Here is a 24,352-nt window from a genome sequence, read left to right as displayed (position 1 = left end):
TTGTTGGAGGAAGTGGTGGATATTCACTCCTATCCCTAATGAAAGGGATAGGATGGGGCTTGGTCGAGTAGCTTACCTGCATCTTTTCCTTTTCCAGCGTAGTGACGACCGTGTCCCTCTGCCCACAGGTAGAGGGAGAGAAAGATGGGGAAGAGAAACCAGTTGCACTCTCATTCACTCATTCATTCCTACAGTCACACCAGGAATCGATGCTGTTCTGCCTGTTCGGGTGCTGGGTAAGCTACACAACGTGTTGAGCAGCCACCACAGGTCCCAAGAAAAAAGTATCCAAGGACTTGTGGGCAATATCCCGAAGGTAGAAGGAGGTGAAGGTGGTCTGGTTAGACCAGAACCCTGCCTTCAGGACCTGCGCCACGGAGAAGTTCTTGCGGAACGCAAGCGAAGGACCAATACCTCTGACTTCGTGGGCTCTCGAACGAAGGGGACGGATGTCGTCACTACCATCAGTTTCGTACGCCCTCCTGATCACCTCACGCTGCCAGAAAGAAAGTGTGTTCTTGGATACTTCTTTCTTGGTCACCCCAGTGCTAACGAAGAGGCGTCGACACTCAGGCCTGAGGTGTCGAGTCCTCTTCAGATAGTGCCGTAGCACCCTTACAGGACAAAGCAGCATCTCATCCGTAACGTTGTCGGTGAAATCCATTAGGGAGGGGATTGTGAAAAACTCGAACCTGTCGTCAGGGATCGACGGATTCTGAGTCTTGGCCACAAAGTTCGGGACGAAATCGAGCGTCACAGATCCCCATCCCCTGAAATGCTTTACATCGAAAGACAGACCATGAAGTTCCCATACTCTCTTTGCCAATGCCAGGGCCAGCAAGAAGAGGGTCTTGAGGGTCAGATCCCTGTCTGACGACTCTCGGAGTGGCTCGAATGGTCTTCGAGTCAGACTCCTAAGGACGAGAGTCATGTCCCACCCTGGGGGCCTGAGTTCCCTGGGTGGACAAGACCTTTCGAAGCTCCTCATAAGCAAGGAGATCTCGAATGAATTCGAGATATCCAATCCCCTCAGCTTTAGGACCAGGGCCAGGGCAGCTCTGTATCCTTTGACTGTGGGGACGGAGAGGAGCTTCTCTCGGCGAAGAAAAATGAGGAAATCCGCTACCTGCTGAAGAGTGGCTCTGAGAGGAGATAGACCCTGTCTACGACACCAACCACAGAAGACGGCCCACTTTCCCTGGTACACAGGTGCAGAGGACTGACGGACGTGTCCAGCCGTCTCTGTTGCTACGCTGCGAGAAAAGCCTCTCGTTCGCAAGAGATGGTGGATAACAGCCAGCCGTGAAGTTGTAGGGACTGGACTGTTCGGTGGTACCGTTCTACGTGCGGCTGGACGAGAAGGTTGTGCCAAGGGGGAATCTCTCTCGGTGCTTCCGCAAGCAGAGCCAGCAGGTCCGGATCCCAGGCCATTTGGGAGCCACCAGGATCATCCTGAGATTCGGGGTGGCCAGCACTCGGCTGATCACCTTGCGATCAGGCAGAAGGGAGGAAAGGCGTATGCAAAGAGGATGTCCCACGGGTGTTGAAGAGCGTCCTCTGCAGCTGCCCATGGGTCTGGCACGACTGAAAAGAAAACTTGGAGTTTTCTGTTGTGCCAGGTGGCGAACAGTTCCACAACTGGACGCCCCCACAGGTTGAAGAGCCTTTCCGCGACGTCTGGGTGTAGAGACCATTCGGTTCCTATCACCTGATCCCAACGGCTGAGCTTGTCTGCTACTACATTCCTCTTGCCTAGAATGTAGCGTGCTGACAGCTCTATCGAGTGAGCCACGGCCCACTCGTGCACCTGCACAGTCAACTGGTGCAACGGAAGAGACACTAGGGCCCCCTGTTTGTTGACGTATGATGTATGCCACTACTGTGGTGTTGTCGCACATCAACACCACTGAGTGTCCCACCAGGCGGTCCTGAAACTCTTGGAGAGAGTAGAACGCCGCCTTGAGTTCCAGGACATTGATGTGGAGGTGCTTGTCGTGATGGTCCCACACACCTGCAGCCAGCAACTCCTCCAGGTGTGCGCCCCATCCCTCAGTGGATGCGTCTGAAAACAGCAACATCTCGCGGGGGGGGGGAGAGTGAGGGGAGGCACTCCTCTTAAGAGGTTCCTGTCGTCCAGCCACCAGGCTAGGTCCTGCCCTGAATTGGTACACCGTCCCGTCGAGGATGAAGCGGAGGTACTTCCTGGAGGATTGATGGATGGGTATCTGAAAATATGCGTTCTTCAAATCCACTGAAAGCATGAAATCGTTCTCCCTGATCCCTGATGGAGTTGAGCACGGATCGTGCCGTCTCCATCGTGAACAGAGACTGGCGAATGAATCAGTTCAGGGGAGAGAGATCTATCACTGGGCGCCAGCTCCCCGAAGACTTCTCCACCAGGAAAAGGCGGCTGTAGAAGCCCGGTGACCGATCCCTGACGATCTCTACAGCTCCTTTGCTCAGCATGGTCTTGGTCTCCTGTCAAAGAGCGATGTCCTTTGATGTTCCCTGGACGTAGGTCTGAAGATGGACTGGGTTGGAGGTGAGGGGTGGCCGAGATTCAAAGGGTAGTAGATATCCCTCCCGAAGGACGTCTACTATCCAGGTCTCGGCACCGTAGCGCTGCCATGTTGCCCAATGGCTTGCCAGGCACCCCCCAACTTCCGGCAGCAGGTGAGGGGGAACGCCGTCCCTAGCGTTTCCCGCCTCTCTTCGACTTTTTCCCTGGCCCCCCTTGAGAGAAGGGCTGGGAGGGGGGCTGATGACGACCTCCCCTGGCAGAAGTTGAAGGAAGAGTCTTCCCTCGGAGCTTAGACGGGGCAACCGTCTTAGCAGCTGAGGAAGCTCTAGCCAAACTCTTGGGATTGGCCGCAGTAGCTCAAGGCTGCCCAGAAGCCTTCGAGACTGCCTGGTGTACTAGGCGGTCACTGTCATCAGTGCACCGCCTTTCTACCGCAGCGTCCACCATCTCACCAGGGAAGAGAGAGGAGGAACTCCGAATAGGTCCATTACGTAGTCCAAGTGCCGCCTCGCGCCCAGCCCCCCTGGATACCCGGGTAAGAACTGCGTCCCTACGACGAAGTACCAGGTTGGCCCACAGGTTTACCGTCTGATGGGCGAGGTAGGAAATGGCCCTACCTCCAGACTGGCAAAGTCTCCTGAAAGCCGGGTCTTCTTTGAGAGTAGAACTCCTGGAGTTGGCTGCGACTTTGGATACTGTGAGGGACCACAGATCCAACCAGGAGACTGCCTGAAAAGCCGCCATAGCGGTTAATTCCAGGGCAAGTGCCTCCTGCTGCGAGAACCAGAGGTTCTCCAACAGGAGCTGCTGCAGGGACACACCCGGAGTTAGCCTTGCTAGTTCCGGGTTAACCTGTTTGGGCGGCATTGGATCCTCAGAAGGCACGTAGAAAACGCCGCTGTCGCTGTAGAGGAGGAGGAAGTAGCTTAGACGACCTGCCTGACTTCAGCGAACCCTCCCGTCCGGAGACAAGAGACTCCACCTGGTCAAGCACAGAGTCGGCCAGCTCTGATCGCGGCAGACCCACCGTCGGTTTGGGTTCCCTCTTCGGGCCCCAAAACGACTCGAGCCGGGACGTGGGCTCGGATGGTGGGAGCGGCGATCCTTCCCCTATGTCATTGTGCTGACGAATCAGCGCAATAACCTCAGCAAAGTTCCTCAGGATCTCTGGAGTGACGGCGTCTTTAGGAGTAGGAACGTCAAGTCCCTCCAACAAGAGCGACGAGCGGACTCTGGCGCCAGAACTTTGGCTGTCCGTACACTCGGAACCTCTCGCGAACGAGAGACCGAGCCGGAACCTGGCGTAGTGGCAGCGCCGCTAACACCAGGTGAGGAAGTACCGGTGTTAGCCGATAAACCCTCTGGTCCCCGTCTTCTTCCTTGCAGAAGGAGAGACGGGCCTGTTCCCGAAGGAGCAGGAGGACCAGCAGAAGGACCCCCCCGTCCCACCGGAGTGGGACGGGCCCTTAGAAGTTCCCGAAGGAGCCTTCTTAGGGGGGGGGAGGAGGCAGCCTTCTTCTTCTTTGGCTTGGGAGCCTTAGAAGTTGAAGGGGAAGAGGCGGCAGCAGACGACGAAGAAGACGACAACGACACCTTCCTCCTCTTCTTCTTCTTCGTCAGCTCTACCTTCCTCCTCCTCTTCTTCTTCTTCGTCAGCTCTCGCAGGACAGATGTCAGGTCGGCCATCCAGGAAGGAACCGAGGCTGCTGTTGACGAAGCAACAGAGCCCGGCTGCACCTGTCCGGACAGACCAGCGTCTGGGGCAGCAACACCGTGGGCTGGAACGACGTGGGCAATAGCGGGAACAGCGGGAATAGCAGGAGCAGCAGGAGCGGCAGGAGCGGCAGGAACAGCAGGACCAGCGGCAGGAAATCAGTAGCGGCAGGTACGGCAGGCAAAGCAGGTAGGCCAGGAGACTTAGCGGCAGCCAGCGACATCCTGGGTACCGGTGGCAGGTCCAGGGGCGAGCTCTTAGGGGAGCGGAAGTCTGGGGAAGGCAATACGAAGAACCCGGGCGGCGGTGGCACGCCCCTCCTTGGTACGGCAGCGATCGGCCCTTGCACGGCGGCTGTTGGCGTCACCGACATCACATGGGGAGTGTAAACCAGGTGAGGAGGGGCAGCATACCCTGGGGGAGAGATCGTGGTAGTGGTGGTGGTCACCGCTCCATGGGTGACCACCCCAGACCCCGCCAGACGCTGAATAAGCCCCTGAATACTCGGCATGCCCTGCAGTCCCAGTGACGCCCTCACCCCGAGCGAACGGAAGACCCCGAATACAGTTGTACGTCGGAGTAACGAGCACCCTCCTCCACACTCAACGAATCAAGCGTGGAGAAGGACTCCGAAACAACCCCCCCAAAGGGGAAGGTGCCATACGTGGGAGCTGAGCCGAGGGTAGGAAAGACGAGGAAGTATCAGTAACCAAAGGAGTCGCTGGAGAGCTTTCCGACGACTCCTTGGCAGGCCTTCGCTTCTTCCTACCCTCGTACAACCCTGAACAATTAACACAAGTTACACATGGCTCGGCCCGAGAGCATTCACGCCCTCGGCACCGAGTACACAAATCATGGGGATCCACTTCTGGAAATGAGTGAAAACCGCCGCATTTACGCCCCTCCAACCCGGGACACACTCTACGGATGATGAGGCACGGCGAAAGCTCCATTTCTTGATCCATGATATCAGATAATAAATGAAAATGAAAATATAGTACTTACAAATTTCACTTTCAAAACCAGACAAACCAGTAGAAGAACACACAATAAACAATTCCACACGGCCGAAAGCAAAAGTGATTCTTCACCTCCCAGTCGCGCGGTGCGTGCACTGTCGGACAAGCAGTTAACTACCGAACTCCCTTGTTCGAAGCTTATGACTGTTCCAGCTGCCGCTAGTTACCTTCCTATTGTAGAGGACCGATGGTTTGTATAACGTATTGGAACAAACCAGGTATAACATTTTTAGTGGGTTTTTCTTGAGTTTTAACTGACAAAATAGGCAGTTTTAAGCATTTCGTGGAACACTGCATCCACAACATGAATAGTAACTGAAAAGGTAAAAGGGAGAGGAAAGGATATGTAAAGCAAGATTGGTGGCTAGAAGTTTTGAAGAAGAGATGGAATGGGAAGAAGATGCTCCTACATGTAATGCAGAAATTTTAAAATTTCGTTTGACAATAATAAAACTGAAAGATTGGAATTGTTATACATTAGATGTTAAAACTGCATATTTACAAGGTGACAAAATACAAAGAGAAGTATATTTAAAACCACCTAGGGAAAATGGTTGGAGTGGATTATGGATATTGAAGAAAACTGTTTATGGGCTCAAGGACGCAGCAAAAGCATGGTATTGTAAGGTAGTAAAAGTAGTGGAGGAGGTTAAAGGTGAGAGAAGTAGACTAGAACTTAATATATATGTAAATTCTTTTGGGAGAAAAGACAATAAATTGAATGGTAATTTGTGTACACGTAGATCATTTTTGCTGCGGAGGAACTGAAGGATTTTTAAAGGACCCCACTGGAAAATTGAAAGAGAAATTGCGAGTAGGAGAACAAGAAAGTAAAAGATTTGAGTATATAGAAGTAATAGTGAAGCACGAGAATAAATTTTGTCCTAAAATGAGTTTACTGCTTATGTAGATGATACTAATTGTGTCTCTGTTTTCATAATTCAACTAGTCACACATTTGTTCTGTTAATCTGGTGTATTTTTTTCAACACTGACACTATTCAGTCCTGATAATGATCAAAATCCTTCTCCATTACACCAAATTTCCATTTTTTATAATATCTTTATAGTACAATGGTACCTCGAGATACGAAAGGCTCAACTTATGAAAAACTCGAGATACGAAAGCCAATACGAAAAATTTAATGGCTCTACATACGAAAAGTTTTCAAGATATGAAAGGTTTCTGTAAAGTCCAAGAGTCGCCCGAACCACCGATAACAATTTTGAAACTCGCGCCGCCAACTTAGTAGACTCGCCACCATCCTCCTGCTCTCCCATTGGTTCCTGATGCTAGTCGCGGCCATGAGATCCTTCTCTCCTATTGGCCAGCATCCCTCCCATCATGCATCTATGTACGTGGTGGCGTGCCTCGGCCACTCGGTACCAGCATCGTTATAGTACACACGTGGTATTCGTTTCGGGATCGTCAACTGTTTCTGAATCTACTAGTCAGAGTTGACATTGTGATGGTGTTTGTGTCATGTGTATTTAAAAACAAATTTTCTCATATCTTTTCACAGAAAATGGAAAAAGAAGAGCACCTCTTGAGTGACGACATATATGATATGATTGACCAAGATCTCTCTCGTGGGATAAGTGACCAAGTTCTCTCACATGGGATAAGTGATCAAGGTCTCTCTCATGGGATATCTGGAAACTTTGCAAGGTTGGTAGAATCTCCACTCCCTGCTGAACAGAGGGTGTTGACCAATCATTTACAACATGCATACCAGTATAATCAAGGCACTTCAGTTTATGTTGAAGGTCAGCAGCCGAACATTCAGTACCCAAATCAGTTGCAGAGAGAGCATTTGGTTGAACAGGGTTTTGATGGACACCAGGGCCAACAGAGTCATGAGGTGCAACAATTAGTAGATAATTATCAAGACGGGCAGCCGTTAATGAACACTACGCGTTTATAAAAAAAGACACCCCGAAAAGGCTCACACAGGCCGTATGCTTGCGCAGTTCGATGACGTTTGCTTGAGTCATTTCAGGAACATTGTGAAAAGTAGGCAGAAGCAATCTTCCTTGGATTGTTATTTTTTAAAGAGGCCTTTAGCATTAGCAGGTGTAAGCAAAAAGGAAGAACCAAGTGATAAAAAACAGAAAGTTGTAAGCAAAAAGGAAGAACCAAGTGATAAAAAACAGAAAGTTGAAAGTGGTGATGAAGTTGAAATTCTGTAAAAAAAAAAAAAAAAAAAAAAAAAAAAAAAAAAAAAAAAAAAAAAAAAAAAAAAAAAAAAAAAAAAAAAAAGGTAAAAATCAAAAAAAGAAAAAAAAAAAATGGCAGAAATTAAGGATGCCTAGCCGCTTTTCATAAAGTGCAATCGTTTGTAGAAAAAAGACACCCCGAAAAGGCTCACACAGGTCGTATGCTTGCGCAGTTCAATGACGTTTGCCTGAGTTGTTTCAGGAACATTGTGAAAAGTAGGCAGAAGCAATCTTCCTTGGATAGTTATTTTTTAAAGAGGCCTTTAGTATTAGCAGGAGTAAGTAAAAAGGAAGAACCAAGTGATACTAAAAAACCGAAAGTTGAAAGTGGTGATGAAGTTGAAAAAAAAAAAAAAAACCTACGTAAAGTATAAAAAAGTAAAAAAAAATAAATAAATAAAAAAAAAGACAAATTTTTATTTTTATTTTAGTTTTTTGTAAAGTTAAGTGTTACAGTTTTGTTAATGTGTTTCGTAAATTTTAGTTTAGTTTTCCTTAAATTTTTTTGTGTTTTGTAAAGTTAAGTGTACATACGTACGTACGTATCTGCCGTTTGTCCTCCTCCTCCTCTGCCGCCACTTTCGGAGATATCCTCACTCGAAAGGTAAGCTTCCACATTTTACGTACAGTATTTCTTGTATACCATGTACACTAATACACTTTACTTACAGGTTATTTTGCATTTTGTTATTAATTTAGGTATTGAATGGTCCAAATTGTTGTAGTATTTCATTGTTTATAAGTCAATTTAGCTTTAATATGAAATTTACTGGGGTGTTTTTGGGGGGCTTGGAACGGATTAGCCATTTTACATGTAAAATGTGGTCCAAGATACGAAAACCTCATGATACGAAGGGCGCCTCGGAACGGATTAATTTCGTATCTTGAGGTACTATTGTATTTATATCCACAAGGCCTCTTGAAAAAGGTAATTGAGAGATAGATCACAATGACCATGAATAAGTGGTATGGCTAACCTCAGACAAAATGAAGAAGATTATGTACTATAGATCACAATGACCATGAATAAGTGGTATGGCTAACCTCAGACAAAATGAAGAAGATTATGTACTATGAGATTCACAGCCGAATACAATTTTATCAACGTACATGACAAAGGTGACACTTTGTCACAGGATATCTTACATCATTACCTAATTTTTTTTACTGTGTTCTGTATTAAGAAACTTGCATAATTCTGGTAATTATAAAAGTAACACCGACTTCTTGTAGACATCACCAGCAAACTCAGAGGAATGGCTTTCAAAGGTATAATGACAACTTATGATATCATTAACTTGCCTCCTTCTCGATGGATAATTGGCTATTAGTGAAAAAGTCTCCACCTCTGGCAACAATGAAATGCAACCAATACTCCTTGTTTACACTCTGTAGAGGTGGTAGTAATAGTAATTTATATAGAATTTATGCCATTAGGTCGAGTGCTGGAATCCTTGAAGAAAAGGGTTTCCACAAGTAATCCCAGAAATTACTTTCTATCCCTATTTCTCAATTAAAAAATTATATAATTAAAAGTAAATTAACAAAGTACAGAAAACTTTGGATCCGTCATAACTCCTTTGATATTTTTCCTAATATGATTGACGAGCATTGTAATAAATAGACAAATGCATAGGATTAGACTGGATTATACGTAGAATTTAGACTTCAAGCCAAGCACTGGGACAATGTCTTGAAGCCTTGACAAGGTACGAATATTCATTCAGAATATCAGAGACAGCTGTTTGTCGTCATCACCTTGTGGGAGGGGTTAGGACGTCATATGCTTAAATCACTTATAACTTTGAACCCATTCATTAGTGTTTTCTGCCAGTGGCTTCGGCTGCTTTATTTTAACTCTTATGAATATACTTTTTTCTAATATGAGTAATAATGAATGCTGCCGAAAATTAGGTAGGGATGTGAAGTATACTATGGCTAAGTAATATCTTTGTCATATGCAGAAAAAATGTTATTCTGGAAAAACACCAGGACAAAGGCTCTGAATCTCATAGTAGTTGATAAAACTATTTTACAAGGACATCAAGAACCATCAATACAAAGACAATAAATAATGAAAGCATCTCAGCCCTAACCATATGCTATGAGAATCATTGCTTATCTGACCTATTCTCAAGAATAATCTAGTCCCTCTGCTAAGTACTTTGATGTGGAATATTGTCTGTTGTTATGAATATCAGACACATTGGAGGATGTCCTTATTTATATGTTGATATGGTGATTATTTGTCACACCAAACAGCCTTGTCACTACAAGAAGGGGAAATTTATAAACATTATAAACCCAGTCATCAAGGAGCCCTCAACCCCCCACTATGTTGCTGTTGGCTGAAATCCTGGCAGCTGCCCCTAACTCCAGCTGATGTATGCTTTATATATTCCACAACTCCATCATTTTATGTATACTAAGGAAGAAGTATTCTCTGATATAACAAAAGTATTTCTTCTCTATTCATTATTAATCCACAGGAGTAGGCCTGTGCACCATAAACCCATGACACCACCTCAGGTAAGGAATGTCAACCGGATGACAATCCAAAGGACCACTTCCCAAGACTCCACCAACACAGGCAGAGGTATCACTAAGCTATGGATAGCTCCTCTGTGTAGAAAGAAGAGAATCAGGGAGGAGACAGGTTGACCAGAGGAGGAAAGATTAACTGACATAACTTTTCCACTTTTCATGAGCTGGACTTTTCTATATTAGGAGATATATTATTATTAAGCTTAAATAACGGAAAATGTAAAAAAAATAATCTTACTCTGGTTTTGGTGAGTCCTCCTTTGGAATTTTTGGTGTTAACCTTCTTTGTGCTGGAGACTTAATTCGCTGAGGTTTCTGAGGCTGATAAATACAGAACTTAGATTAATATCTCAACTTTTTGCTTCACAATTTGTATATGAAAAGAGCAAAGTAGTATATTTTATCATAAAAAAATTGATATAGCCGTACATAAATAATTCAAAACTCAAATATTTTTTTATTTATAATAACCTGGAATTATGAAATTGTCATATCTGAATTATAAACAATCTTTCTATTGTAGAGAATAATTAAGCAGATTTTACTTACAGTTAATTTGGGAAGGATTGGTGAAAGTTTTTTACTGCTGGGGCGTATTTTACTACGATATCCATACTTTCTTAGAATAGGAGATACCTTCTTCATGGGAGATGTCTTAATTGGTGACCTCAAAATCTTTGCAGGAGAAATCTTACGATATGGTGTGTAGGTTTTTTGAGGAGATACATTCATTATAAGTCGTATGTTCTCTATCCCACCAATACCAGATGACGGAATTGGACTTTGATAAATAGAAGTGACCATTGTAGCACTTGTACCATGCAGTGGGCCTTGACTATCCAAAGAAGATTCAGGTTTGCCTGTTTTCTCAGTGGAAGCCTCTTTGTATTCCTTTGATAAAGCATTACTTGCATATTCTGGGTTAGTCACATTTCTCTTGGGGTTACTTTCTTTTTCATTTTTACCTGTAAAATTTTCTGGGTGGCTGCAGGCTAACCCTACTGATTCTGAACCATTATTTGTTTCATTTTGATTGCCTTTCCTCTCCCAACATAAATTATACTTTGCTGAAATACACGATTTATTGTCATTAGCAGGACTTGAATTCGATTTTTCAGGTGTACTCAAAAGTGATGGCATATGACAAATTGGAGTTGGTATATCTTGCAATGATAAACAAGGTGATTTATGTGGTGTTTCAAGAGGGTAATGATGACTTTCTCCTAAACTCATTTTCTTAGACAAAAGAGTATCACTTTCATTAGAATGATCTGATATAAGTTCACCTGCACTTGATATATCACTTGGAAGTTCAGAATAAGATTTCGCAACTGTAGTCTTCAGATCAGCTGCATTGGTACCAGAATTTTCCTCTTGTGAAATAGTATGAAATCTTATCACTGACTGAATCACATGAAACAGGGTTCTCAGGGTTCTGGATTGTGACAGGAGCATCAGGTTCTATTAAATTGGCTTTTGATTTTGACCCAACTGTTGATAATATTCTTGAATTATCAGATGTAATAGGTTCAGCAGTCACCTCTCCACGCTGTGATACAGATGGCATTGTAAATGATACTACATATGATGGAGTGCTTGTAACTGGTTTTGTAATAGATAAAGGTACAGCTAATGAGCTCTGCACAGGTAAGGTTGTAATGGTTGTTACTGGAGGTAAAACAGCTATTCCTGGGCCACTATAAGCAAATGATATGGGTGGATGTAACGCAATTGGAGTATAGGCTGATGGTACCAGAACTTGTGCACAGCTCTTTGGCTGAATTTTGACCATTTTTCTTCCCTGAAACATAAAGAAATTTACATTAGACTCCTATGACACAGAGTAAATTCTTCTATGAAACAGTTTTAGATGAGAGATGCAACAATCTATTTATATTCTTGTGTGCACTCATACATCATAAAAATTGTTTTGCAATTCAATTTTGTCCCTTAAATGACATACCTAGAGGTAGTATTATTATTATAACTCAAAGTACAACCCTAGTTGGCAAGCACAATGCTGAATGCCAAGAGCAGAAGCGGAGAGGGGTTTAGGAGTGGAAGTTAAATAGAGCAAATGGGAATATGAGGGGAAGCCAGACGGGAATGAGTAGTAGTGATAAGGAGTATTGCAGGTGTAGAAGGACTGGGCATGTGAAAGCAGATTGTAGATGGTCCAGTGGTGAGTGTTTCGGCTGTGGGAAAAGAGGACATGTTGTGGACTGCCAGCTAAGTGTTTCAGCTGTGGAAAGGTAGGGCATCACATGAGAGACTGCCTGAGTGGAAGGAGAATAGGAGTAAGTGGATGTCATTGTGGATATTGTGGAATGTATGGGCATTTTCCCAGGACATGTACAAACCCCATGAGCAGGTGTGAAGGATGTGGAATGAAGGGCCACGCGAAGGAAGTCTGCCGTAGCAAACCACACCCCCAGGGAAACTACGAGTAAAGGGGATTTGCCATGTTTTGGGGACTGAGTAGATCGTTGTTTGTGGGTTAAGAGTAGAATATGGGGGAGTGTTATCGTAAGCACTGATTGCTACTGTTTTAGCAGAAATGTGGTTTTCAGAAAGGCACATGAGAAAATAAAAGAAAATATTCCATGGAGGGAGGAATGTCCTGGATATGCAACAGGGATTGGAAGATTGGAAGTAAAGGTTTGCACCAGGTCTACTCAGTCGATTATGGTTGTTGGAATTAGGCTAGAGGACGATGATTTTTAGGCTGTGGATAGAGTGAATGAGAGGTATGATATGTTACTGGGGTATACATTTTTGAAGAAAAATAGGGTAAAAGTGTACCCGGAACAAGAAATGATAGGGATATGAATGGGGAAAGAAACGAGTGTGAAGTTGTGTGTGGAGGAGGATGGACAAATAAGTTTAAAGATGGTTCCAGAGTGGAGGTGTATGTGATGGAGGACATACCATTGCCAAGAGATTTGGGGAGTGTGTGGAGTGTGAAAGTAGGGTGGAGAACCAATGTTGGAGTCGGCGCAGAAAGTTTGCGTGAAATATTCATGATAGATGGTAGCTCTGCTTGTTATGAGATAAGGCGAATCACACATGTATGTGATGGAATTATGGATGTAAACGAAATCAGCAGATTTCAGCATAGAAAATTGCCAACTTTTTGTGATTTTAGCTAGACGAGCACCATAAAAACAGATCACTGATAACCAAGAGCACCAATAACTGGGCACCGCCTGTATTATGTTAATGATTTTGTATATCTAATTTTACTTTACACACAGTTTTTGCATAACTTGTAATTATGGATAGTACAAAAAATTGTACTACAAAAGGGATTTTGACGTAAGGAAAAATCTATTTCTGGGCGATTGGCTCGTGTCGCCAGCGAAATATCCTTTAATCTATTATTTCTAGGGTAAATGTACTAACACATACCAGAGAATAAATAAAATAAAGAAAAAGGTCAGTATAACTGACTCGCTCACCCTCCAGGAGGGTGTCGGTATGAACACTAGGCGAGTGAGACCACTACCACGAGCCAAATGCCAATAGAAATCTCCCACTACAAAATCCCTCCAAGAGGGGAGCCGACCCACAGAGTGAGCAGCTCGTACTACTACTACTCCATCCCATGCTGCCGACTGCTGCGCCTCTGGTGGCCATCCTGAAGTTAGCAGACAATCTTGGGCGAAGGGATGGGTAGGGTGGGATTTCGCTGGCGACACGAGCCAATCGCCCAGAAATAGATTTTTCCTTACGTCAAAATCCCTTTTCTGGGCTCAGCTCGTGTCGCTGCGCGAAATCGTACCAGAGAAATAGCACAAGATTGTAAACAAAAGTAATAAAATGAGAATAAAAATAAAATAAATCAGAATAGGTCTCAAATAAAAGATAAAATATATAAGAATAGACTATAATTGCTAAAAGATACATATACACAGGGGTATAAAAATAGAAATATGCTTAAATTACCCTTAAATCTAATCATGTTTGTTAACATAAGGTAATTACATATGTACAGGTAAAATTATTTACATGTATCAATGTTATCTGTGTAACAGCATGTATCAAAAGTATAATAGCAATTAATAAAAACAATCAACAATAATAATATATAAAGGAATGTATATGACTTAATATACAAAACCCGTAATCATTATAATATGATGTATCCCCTAGCATAAAATTAAGGGGAAACATCCATGAGATCAATGTTTATAATCATTTGTGAGTGTCCCTAACCAGACAATAAGGGGCACCCACTACACTATCACAAAAGCAGCTAAGACACAAGGTGAATGCAAATGAACCAGGTAGGAATAGACGAACTTTTGGGTGAGGCAGGTAGAAAGGAGGACTGAATTTTCTACTACAAACTAGCTAGAGTCAGGGGAAACTATGTTACCCGCTGCTACTGCTGGGAATTTCAGAGCTTCCAAGGACTTAAGGTAGTGACGTTTGAACACTGTCGGCGATTTCCATCCAGTATACTTTTTCAACTCATCGAAGTTCATATGTTGGAAATAATTAATTGAGGTGGCTACTGCCCTGACATCATGTGCTTTCGGGAAAGAGTCAGGATTGGCTTGCTTAATAAAGTACAGGATTTGTTGCCTGATGCCTTTAATGGATAAAGTTCCACCTTTTTCCCTCCTAAAGAGGGGACCCGACGAAGATGAGGAGGTCCTAGACAGAAAGGCTCGTAAGGTTGTAACTGGGCAAAGAGATACATCTTGTGGAAGGGGTAGTACCTTCCAAGGTTCCCACCTCATCAAAGGATCTTCATTCTTTGCTAAAAAAGCTACGTTCCGGAGAAAGTAGGACTTCTCCTGTGGGAAGGAACTGAATATGATCCGGGTCTCTGGATAGAGCCGACAGTTCTGAAATTCTTGCTCCTGAAGCTAAGCTTAATAAGAATAGGGATTTTCTTAAGAGCATTATAAACGAGCATGTGTCATTATCGGTTTCGGAAGCCAGTTTTAGAACATCGTTTAAGAACCATGAAACTGACGTAGGCCTTACCAGAAGGCCTAAGCCTAGCACATGCCTTAGGAATAGACGAGAAGTAGGAATCCGTCAAGTCTATGTTAAATCCAAATTGAAATATCTTTTTCAAAGCTGACTTGTTTGTCGTAATCGTGCTAGCTGCTAAACCTTTTTCAAATAAGGATCTGAAAAAGGATATAGCTGAATTAACTGTCATGATTCTAAATATCCGAATCTCTCAGGAAGGTTGCTAACTTTTTGACAGCAGCATCATACTGCCTCAAAGTCGAATCCCTTTTATCGGATTCCAAGAATAGAATATTCTGAGGGTCAATATTCGCATCTCTTTTTGCCGCAAACTTCATGAAATCCATAAAGTTAGGGTTTTGAGAATCCCTGAGGAAGCGAACACAGTCTTCATTTGTACTGACTGGGAGAGCTTGGGACTGGGGATCTGAAGAGGACGAAGGCCCAGCTCCAAAATTAGAGGATACCAGTTGCTCTTCGGCCAGTCTGGGGCTACTAGAGCCACTTGACCCTTGAATGTCCTGAGTTTGTTCAATACTTTCATGAGGAGATTCACTGGAGGGAAGACGTAAATCTTCTCCCAGTTGTTCCAGTCTAGAGCCAGGGCGTCCGTGGCATAGGCCAGAGGGTCCAGGTTGGGGGCTACATAACACGGTAGTTTGTGGTTCGCTTGTGATGCGAAGAGGTCCACCTGTAGCCCTGGGACTCTTTGAAGGATCCATTGGAACCGAACTGTTGTCCAGTGACCATTCCGACTCTAGGGGTACTGATCGGGATAGGGCGTCTGCTATGACGTTTCTTACTCCAGCTATGTGAGTGGAGGAAAGATGCCAACTGAACTTGTCTGCCAGGGAGAAGATGGCTATCATGACGTGATTTAGATGACGTGACTTGGAGCCTCCTCTGTTTATACAATGTACTACCACTGCGCTGTCCAGGACTAGCTTTATGTGGGAGTACGTTGTGGGCGTAACCTTTTTAGAGTCAAGAACACTGCCATTGCCTCCAGTACGTTTATATGGAACTGACGGAACTGAGGTGACCAAGTCCCTTGAACCTTTTTGACCTGGGAATACCCTCCCCAGCCGCTTAAGGACGCGTCTGTGTGGATGGTGACCCCTGGTGGAGGGAACTGAAGGGGTACTGACATTGATAAATTCTTGACTCTCGCCCATGGCCGAAGTCGATTCTTTAGAATCAGAGGCACTGAGGATAGTTGTCCCTGGACCTGACGTTTGCTCGCGAGCGCCAGATTCTGGTTAGGTCTTTCAGTTTGGCTTTCATTAAGACGTTTGTCACTGATGCAAACTGGAGAGAACCCAGGATCCTTTCCTGGGCTCTCCTTGACGCTAGTTTGTGACTTAGAAATTGCTTGACTGACTTTGCTATTTCTTTCCTTTTGGTTGATGGAATCGACAGAGTGTGGGATGATAGATTCCATTGAATGCCCAGCCACTGAAAGTTTGACTCTGGAGTGAGTCTTGATTTGGTCCTGTTTATTTTGAAGCCTAGATATTCCAGGAACTGAATCACTTTCAGAGTAGCTCTGTGCATTCCTCGACTGTTGGGGCCCAGATCAACCAATCGTCGAGATACGCTACTACCATGATCCCTTGCGATCTGAGTTGTTGCACTACCACTTCCGCTAGCTTCGTGAACACTCTTGGGTGGGGCCACGTTGAGTCCGAATGGAACTACCTTGAAGGAGAATGTCTGGTCTCCTATCTTGAAACCCAGATACGGACGGAAGTGTCTTGCAATAGGGATATGATAGTAAGCGTCTGTAAGATCGATAGAGGTGGTGACGGCCCCACGGGGAAGTAGGGTCCGCACCTGTGAGATCGTGAGCATCTTGAACTTGTCGCAGCGGATGGCTAAGTATAAGCGGGACAAGTCTAAGATTACCCTTCTTTTTTGTGAGCCTTTCTTTGGCACGCTGAACAAGCGACCTTGAAATTTTAATCTCTTGACTCTCGCTACAGCTCCTTTTTGAAGGAGATCGTCTGCGTACTCTGTCAATTCCTTGGAAGGAAGTTTGACGGAAAGGTCTGGATGGAGGTGGGTTCGTCAACCAGACTCCAACCCAGACCTTTTGGACACTATGCTCTGAGCCCATTGGCTGAAGTTCCACCGGTGGCGAAAGTGAAACAGCCTCCCTCCTACCTGAAGTTCTTCATTGGTTCTGGTAACCGCCTCGGCCTCCTCTGAAGTGCTTTCCCCTGTTAAAGGGGCCTCCCGATCCTCTCCCACGAAAGGAACGCTTACCTCTACCTCCCTTACCCGAGCGGTCATACTTCTGAGAAGCTTGACTCTCGAAGGCTTGATTGTAAGCTGGAGAGATGGCGTAAGAGGTGGAGGGCTGAGGCTGAGGGGATATCACATAAATTGGCTGTGATTGACCTTTAGAAGTGGAGGGTTGGGCTGTCTGCACTAACGGTACTGTTGGAACTTGTTGAGGAAAGCGTAGTTGCTTCTTCTGGTAAGGTTGGAAACGCCTGGGTTTCTTTTGTGCCTTACCTTTAGGAGTCAGGTCTTGCCTCCTCTTTAGCCGAAAGGCCCCAACGATCCTTAAGGCTCTGGTTTAACCTGGTAGCCTCTGACTGGACCTCCTTAACCATAGCTTCTGGGAAGAGATCTGCTCCCCAGATGCTAGACGAGAGTAACCTATTCGGTTCATGCCGAATGGTTGCCTCTTGTAGGACATGCTTCCTACAATTCGTCCGAGCAGTGGCAAACTCAAACATAGCTGACTGTACCGTTTGAGTCAGGGCTTTGGTCATGAGCTTAAAAATCGGTTCTGATCCATAAGCCATGGTAGCTACCTCAGACATAGCCATAGAATTGATGGATCTGGCTAGACGCGATTTTGCATCAACAAACTCAGCCTGAATATAAGGCTATCTGGGAGCCTGGGTAAGCTTTTCACCAAACTGCTCCATAGCACAGTCCGGTTTGAGTTTGCCAGCTGAGAATGTATTCGGCAAGTCTTCCCACAATTCTCCAAGTGAGGGGAGCAACGGAGAAGTGGGATCCGCTTCCTTCAACTGCGGTATAGGTTCCCCCTTCTGGCCGCTGATGGTCGACCTCGCGATCTTGGTTAGGAACGGGAGCGGGGTACTCTCATCCATTGTAAAAATGGTAAAGGGACTCTTAAATGGTTGTATCTTGGTGTTAGAACAATCCATGTCCTCTAAAACACCTGAGCCCTTCTCTCTGAGCCTGGTCTCGTGAGTAGAGGACTGTCTCCTTAGGTACCTTATCGTCCCGCACCATAGCCGACGGCGTAAGCCTTGCGTAGCCTATGAAACGGAGGCTGGAGGTCTTCCGGGAAGAACTCGAAGTCCTCTATTCTTCGAGTCCCAAATTCCGGTATAGAGATGAGACCGTCCTGGAAGGGGGCGTATGACGCTACTCTCCACGGATTGTTCATAGAGAACTGAGGTAGTGAGTCATACGGAGGAAGTTGGGATCCACTCGTGTTGGACAGTGGAGGAGAGGCTAGAGAGCTTCTCTCAGCCCGGCTATAATGGAGTCCTGGGAAGTAATCCTGTCCGACAGACGAGAGATCATTTGCTCCATGCTACTCTTTAAGGACCCAACCAGGTCCCCCACCTGTTGCAACAGGCCAGCATTGGAGTCCAAAGCCGGAGCTGCTGCGGAGGTGGAGGGGAGGCTCTGAATCGGAACCAAAGGTAGCGGAACTGGTGATTCTGCCGGATAGTGCGAGATCTCTCTCTGGAGGATTTACTCCTCGAGGACTTAGAGCCGGTGAGCTAGAAGCTTTAGGACCTGGATGCTCCGGGATTTCCCAGCCGGAGACCTTACGGGAGGAGGATGAAGCCGAAGTCGTCTTCTTAGACGACGACGACGTCTTAGTCAAAGTCATCACCTTAGACTTGACCTTAGGTCTAACCGAAGCACCAGGAGGAATAAATATTTCGTCACCCCGTAAAGCCTTGGGAAGGATGGAGAGGTTGCAGGAGTAGAAGAAACAGTACGCCCAAGGGTGACCCTTGGTTGGGTGTCCACCGTACCTACCTCGACCAACAGGTCGTCTATACCTACCATAGGTTCAACATTAATATCTAGGGTCGCGACTCCGTTTAGAGATATCCTGGTCCTGATCAGTTAATGAGGTGGCCAGCTGTTGTTGGATGAAGGCGATAGTCGGATCCGCTTCTACCGGGTCGACGTATCCTGTCGCCTTGCCTCCGGGGAAGATTAGTAATGCCAACCGCTTCTCTAGGATGTAGGGCTGTCCCTTGGCGGCGTTTTTCCCAAAACCGCCGACCCAGGCCCGCAGAGTAGCCAGCTTGCGGTATCTCTTAGCCGCCGGAGCCTGGAAGAGAGGGCGTAGTTTAGATTTAAGAATCACTTAAAACTAAAACTTAAAGTATAACTTAAATTAATTGCCTTAAGTTAATATGATGAAAACTTAAGCGCTAAAAAAGAAGCGGAGCAGCTACTGGAGATGTAAAACTTACCCCTTCCAAAAGCTGGCTCACCAGATCGTAACATATGGTACACGTCTCATGGTACCAGACCTGGATGTCCCCGAGCGGAGTCGCGCATGGAGCATGGGACCGGCAAACTTCGTGTCCACAAGGGTCCTGAAGTGTGGCGGAACATCCCGGATGCTCACAGTTGGAGGCCTGTAAGTGGGGAGACACATGAGTATCTTAACCCTTAAACGCCGGAGCGGTAAATAAAAAAATGACTCCCGTATGCCGGAGGGGTTTGAGAGTGAGCGCGTAAGCGGAAAAAATATTTTTTTCAAAAAATCACAGCGCGCTTAGTTTTCAAGATTAAGAGTTCATTTTTGGCTCCTTTTTTTGTCATTGCTTGAAGTTTAGTATGCAACCATCAGAAATGAAAAAAATTATCATTATCATATATAAATAATGCGATATATGATAGCGCAAAAAAAACGAAAATTTCATAATATAATTGTTTTATTCAAATCGCGCTGTGCGCAAAACGGTTGAAGGTAACAAGTTACTTTTTATTTCGTTGTAATGTGCACTAAATTGCGATCATTTTGATATATAACACATTGTAAAACGATAAAAGCAACACAGAGAAAATATTATCACAAAATAATGCATGAATTCGTAACGCGCTTACGTAAACATATTTTTTTCAAAAATTCACCATAAATCTAAATATTGTCCTAGAGACTTCCAATATGTTTCAGAATGAAGACAAATGATTGAATATTACTATACTGTAAGAATATTAGCTTACAAATGCAGTTTTCGACCATATCTGACGAGCTAAAGTTGACCGAATGTCGAATTTTTTATATATATATTTTTTATATGCAATTATTTCGGAAATAAGAAAAGCTACAACTTTCAAATATTTTTCGTTTTATTCTACATGAAATTGCGCACATTTTCATATATAAAACTCTATGAAATGCCTAATATGAAACGGAGCAAATATTCCGAGAATGGGACTTACGCATTTCGGAGATTTGTGGCGGAGAATCCGCGCGCGGAGGGAAGGAAAGTTTTTTTTTTAAAAATTCACCATAAATTTAAATATTGTGCTAGAGACTTCGAATTTGTTTCACGATGAAGATAAATGACTGAATATTACTAGACTGTAAGAGTTTTATCTTACAATTGCGTTTTTCGACCATTTCGGTAGAGTCAAATTTGACCGAACGTGGTTTTTTTCTATTTATCGTGATTTATATGCAAATATTTCGAAAATGAGAATAGCTACAACCTTCAACTATTTATTGTTGTATTATACATGAAATTGCGCACATTTTCATATATAAAACGTTATGTAACGGCTAATTTAAAATGGTGCAAACATTACCACAATCGCACGTATGATTTTTTCGGAAGAGTTACCGCGCGGACATAAAGAAAATTTATTTTTTTCATAAATTCACCATAAATCGAAATATTGTTGCTTAGAGACTTCCAATTTGTTGCAAAATGAAGGTAAATGCTTGAATATTACTAGAATATAGGCGTTTTAGCTTACAATTGCGTTTTTCGACCATTTCGGTAGAGTCAAAATTGACCGAAGGTTGAAAATTTGTCACTTATCATTTTTTATATGAAAATATTTCGAAATGATAAAAGCTACAACCATGGGTTGTTTTTAGTTGTATTGTGCATGAAATTGCGCACATTTTCATATAAAACTTTATGTAACGGCTAATTTAAAATGGTGCAAACATTACCACAATCGCATGTATGATTATTTTTCGGAAGAGTTACCGCGCGGACGTAAGGAAAAGTTTTTTCATAAATTCACCATAACTCGAAATATTGTGCTAGAGGACTTCCAATTAGTTGCAAAAATTAAGTTAAATGATTGAATATTACTAAAATATAAGAGTTTTAGCTTACAATTGCGTTTTTCGACCATTTCGGTAGAGTCAAAGTTGACCGAAGGTTGAAATTTTGGCACTTATCGTTATTTATATGAAAATATCTTAAAACTGATAAAAGCTACAATCATGAGTATTTTTTGTTGTATTCTACATAAAAATGCGCACATTTTCATATATAATACTCTATGTAACGGCTAATTTAAAATGGTACAAAAATTATGTCAAAGTGACGAAATAATTTCAGAGATGTGTCACAGATACTTTTTAGTGCGGCAAGAAAGAAATTCGCGCTTGCGCGCCTGCGTAACGATTGTAAACAAAACAACACCTTGATCCGTGAACTCCCAGCATCCCCCAAGGCGCGTGATTCAAGAGTTTTCGGCTGGTAGGTGCCTAAAAGTATTTTTCCGAGAATTTTTAAAAAAACTTTTGTATGTCGACGTAAAATACGTCCAGTCGGCACCCGAGAGACAAAAAATGTCGACGTAAAATACGTCCAGTCGGCGTTTAAGGGTTAAAAAACATCACTTACAGTCTAAAGGACAGAAGAGCTCCGATGCATGCCGGAGCTCGGAAAAAATTTGGGCATAACCCCTCCCTGCATCGCCTGAATAGGCTATAATCCCGGAGAGATCCGGTAAGATATGTAAGGGAGGGGGATGGTTTAAGGTTCTTAAGATAAACTTAAAGATAACTTAAACCTAACACACAAGCAAACCGGACTAAGTCCAGTGCGTAGCGGAGTGTAGTAACTCAGCAAAACGGTTAAGGTTAGTAGAGACCCACTGTATGCTCCGGTCCACCCTACTGGGTGGACTAACAACTTTCCGCTGGATACCAGGACTCCGATCAGGAAGGAGCCCTAGTAAGATGGGAAAGAGCGAGAAGACATACAGGCTCAAGCTAGCCCGGAGCGACAAGGTAGCGCGGAGGGTGGGCAAGGCCAGTACCCACCACTCCGTACCAACCGGCCGGACCGAGAAGCCGGAGAGGTCGAGACCAGTCTGGTCTGTCCCGACTCCCTAGTCCCTCCGCCTGGGGAGGGGAGAGGGAGGCAGGCTCGGGTATGAGGAGCGAGCATGGGCAGACCGACCCGCCCCCGCCCGACTCTATGGAAGAGCGGGAGGGGGGGGAAGAATGACTGGACAGGCGTCTGGCTGGCCCGTGATCACGAAGTGACCACGAGGCGGTAAGACCAAATACGACAACTAAGCCTAGGACAACCACTGATCAGGGAAATGCTATCGGGAAGCATACTGAACTGAAAAGCGGAGGCAAACAAGCCCACTGGGCCGAACCAACTGATCAGAGAGCAATGCATAGGGGAAGCAACCGAACTGATGAGCGGTAGTATAGGTCAAAGAGCCAGGACCTAGGCTAAGCCAGACGCCTAACTAACCTAACAATAATAAAATACACAGTTATATAAATAAATAAATGAAAGAAAGAAAAACAATATAGCAGGAGAAAAAATCCAGGAGTGTACGACTAACCCGAAGGCAAGTCTACCACTCAAAGCTAGTCAGAGGCCGATACTAAGAACCTGGACTAGGGTCTGGATAGAAGAAGCCTACGTAAGGTAAAATACATGCATGCATGACAACCTGAGTAGACCGTACCTAAGTAAAGCGGATAATCATAAAGAGCGAAGATAAAATAAGGGGATGTTCTAGGTATGGGAGACCAAGAACGAACCCATCACGAGGCAGAACCATGCTGCCATGCTTCCGACCCCGAGGTCGTATTTATACCTAAAAAACGGCAAATACTGTCGGGCAGGGCCGGAAAAAAAAAACCAAACTAACCGTAAATACTGAGTACTTAACTTAGCTGCTGCGATAGCTGCACGCTCCATAATAGAAAATCCAATGAAAAGGGCACAAAAAACACAGAGAGAAAAAATATCACACCGGCTTGTGTGCGCTAACTTGAAAGGATGGCCACCAGAGGCGCAGCAGTCGGCAGCATGGGATGGAGTAGTAGTAGTACGAGCTGCTCACTCTGTGGGTCGGCTCCCCTCTTGGAGGGATTTTGTAGTGGGAGATTTCTATTGGCATTTGGCTCGTGGTAGTGGTCTCACTCGCCTAGTGTTCATACCGACACCCTCCTGGAGGGTGAGCGAGTCAGTTATACTGACCTTTTTCTTTATTTTATTTATTCTCTGGTATGTGTTAGTACATTTACCCTAGAAATAATAGATTAAAGGATATTTCGCGCAGCGACACGAGCTGAGCCCAGAAATAGATATATCACTTATAACAATGTCAGAAATACAACTCATAACAATAACAATAGTATTAGTATACTTCTTTACCAAGAAAATATTTGCTAATATGTACTGTATACAGGCAGCCCCAGGTTAACGGTAGCATCGGTTAACAGCTATCCTGTTTTACAGCGCTTGTCTAGTGACGCTATTAACTGGATTTTCTGCGCCGATCTCTGGTTAGCAGTGCTTATATCTGGTTAGCAGCACCGATATCCGGTTAGCAGCATTAATACCTAGTTAGCAGCAGCACCGATCTCTGGTTAATGGCTCCGTTAAGCAGGTTTTTAGTGCTGTTATCGCTGATTTTCAGTTAGCGGCATTGACGGGGAACAGAACTCCCAGCAGTTAACCGGGGGCTGCCTATATATATATACATATGTATATACTACATATACACTATGAACATACTTAAACAACATTTTACTAAGGATATAGTTTCCTAATAGATTTGTTAACAGACTGAATTTCTCTATACTTTACTTGAATCCTCAAATTTTCTGTATTTATTCTTAACTTCCGAGATTCAGTTTGTCTTCTTGATTTCAGAATCTTCTGCCACGGCTCTGGCAACAGCTTTTCTGGCATGTCTTTCACAAGGCACGGAACACTTGGCAAATGAGGTTCTAACACGGCAACAGGAAGATCTACCTTTCCAGAATCAATGAACATCTGAAAAATCAAAAATAGCAATGAGAAAAGAATTCAGGGATGTTTTTGCTTAAATGTAT

General features: G+C 44.3%; 1 protein-coding gene across 1 annotated transcript in view; it reads right to left on the bottom strand.

Annotated features, from left to right (window-relative positions):
• LOC135206833 (GON-4-like protein) overlaps positions 1-24,352 on the bottom strand; it is a 169,722-nt gene that overhangs the window by 15,504 nt on the left and 129,866 nt on the right. The window contains 5 exon segments of the mRNA XM_064238322.1: positions 10,253-10,335; positions 10,564-11,475; positions 11,555-11,815; positions 17,391-17,444; positions 24,105-24,293. Coding sequence (XP_064094392.1) covers positions 10,253-10,335; positions 10,564-11,475; positions 11,555-11,815; positions 17,391-17,444; positions 24,105-24,293 — 1,499 coding nt within the window.

The sequence above is a fragment of the Macrobrachium nipponense genome, chromosome 31 (assembly GCF_015104395.2).
Source record: "Macrobrachium nipponense isolate FS-2020 chromosome 31, ASM1510439v2, whole genome shotgun sequence".
Taxonomy (NCBI): Eukaryota; Metazoa; Arthropoda; class Malacostraca; order Decapoda; family Palaemonidae; genus Macrobrachium; species Macrobrachium nipponense.
Note: the sequence above shows the minus strand (reverse complement) of the source record. Positions and strands in the feature narration are given on the sequence as shown.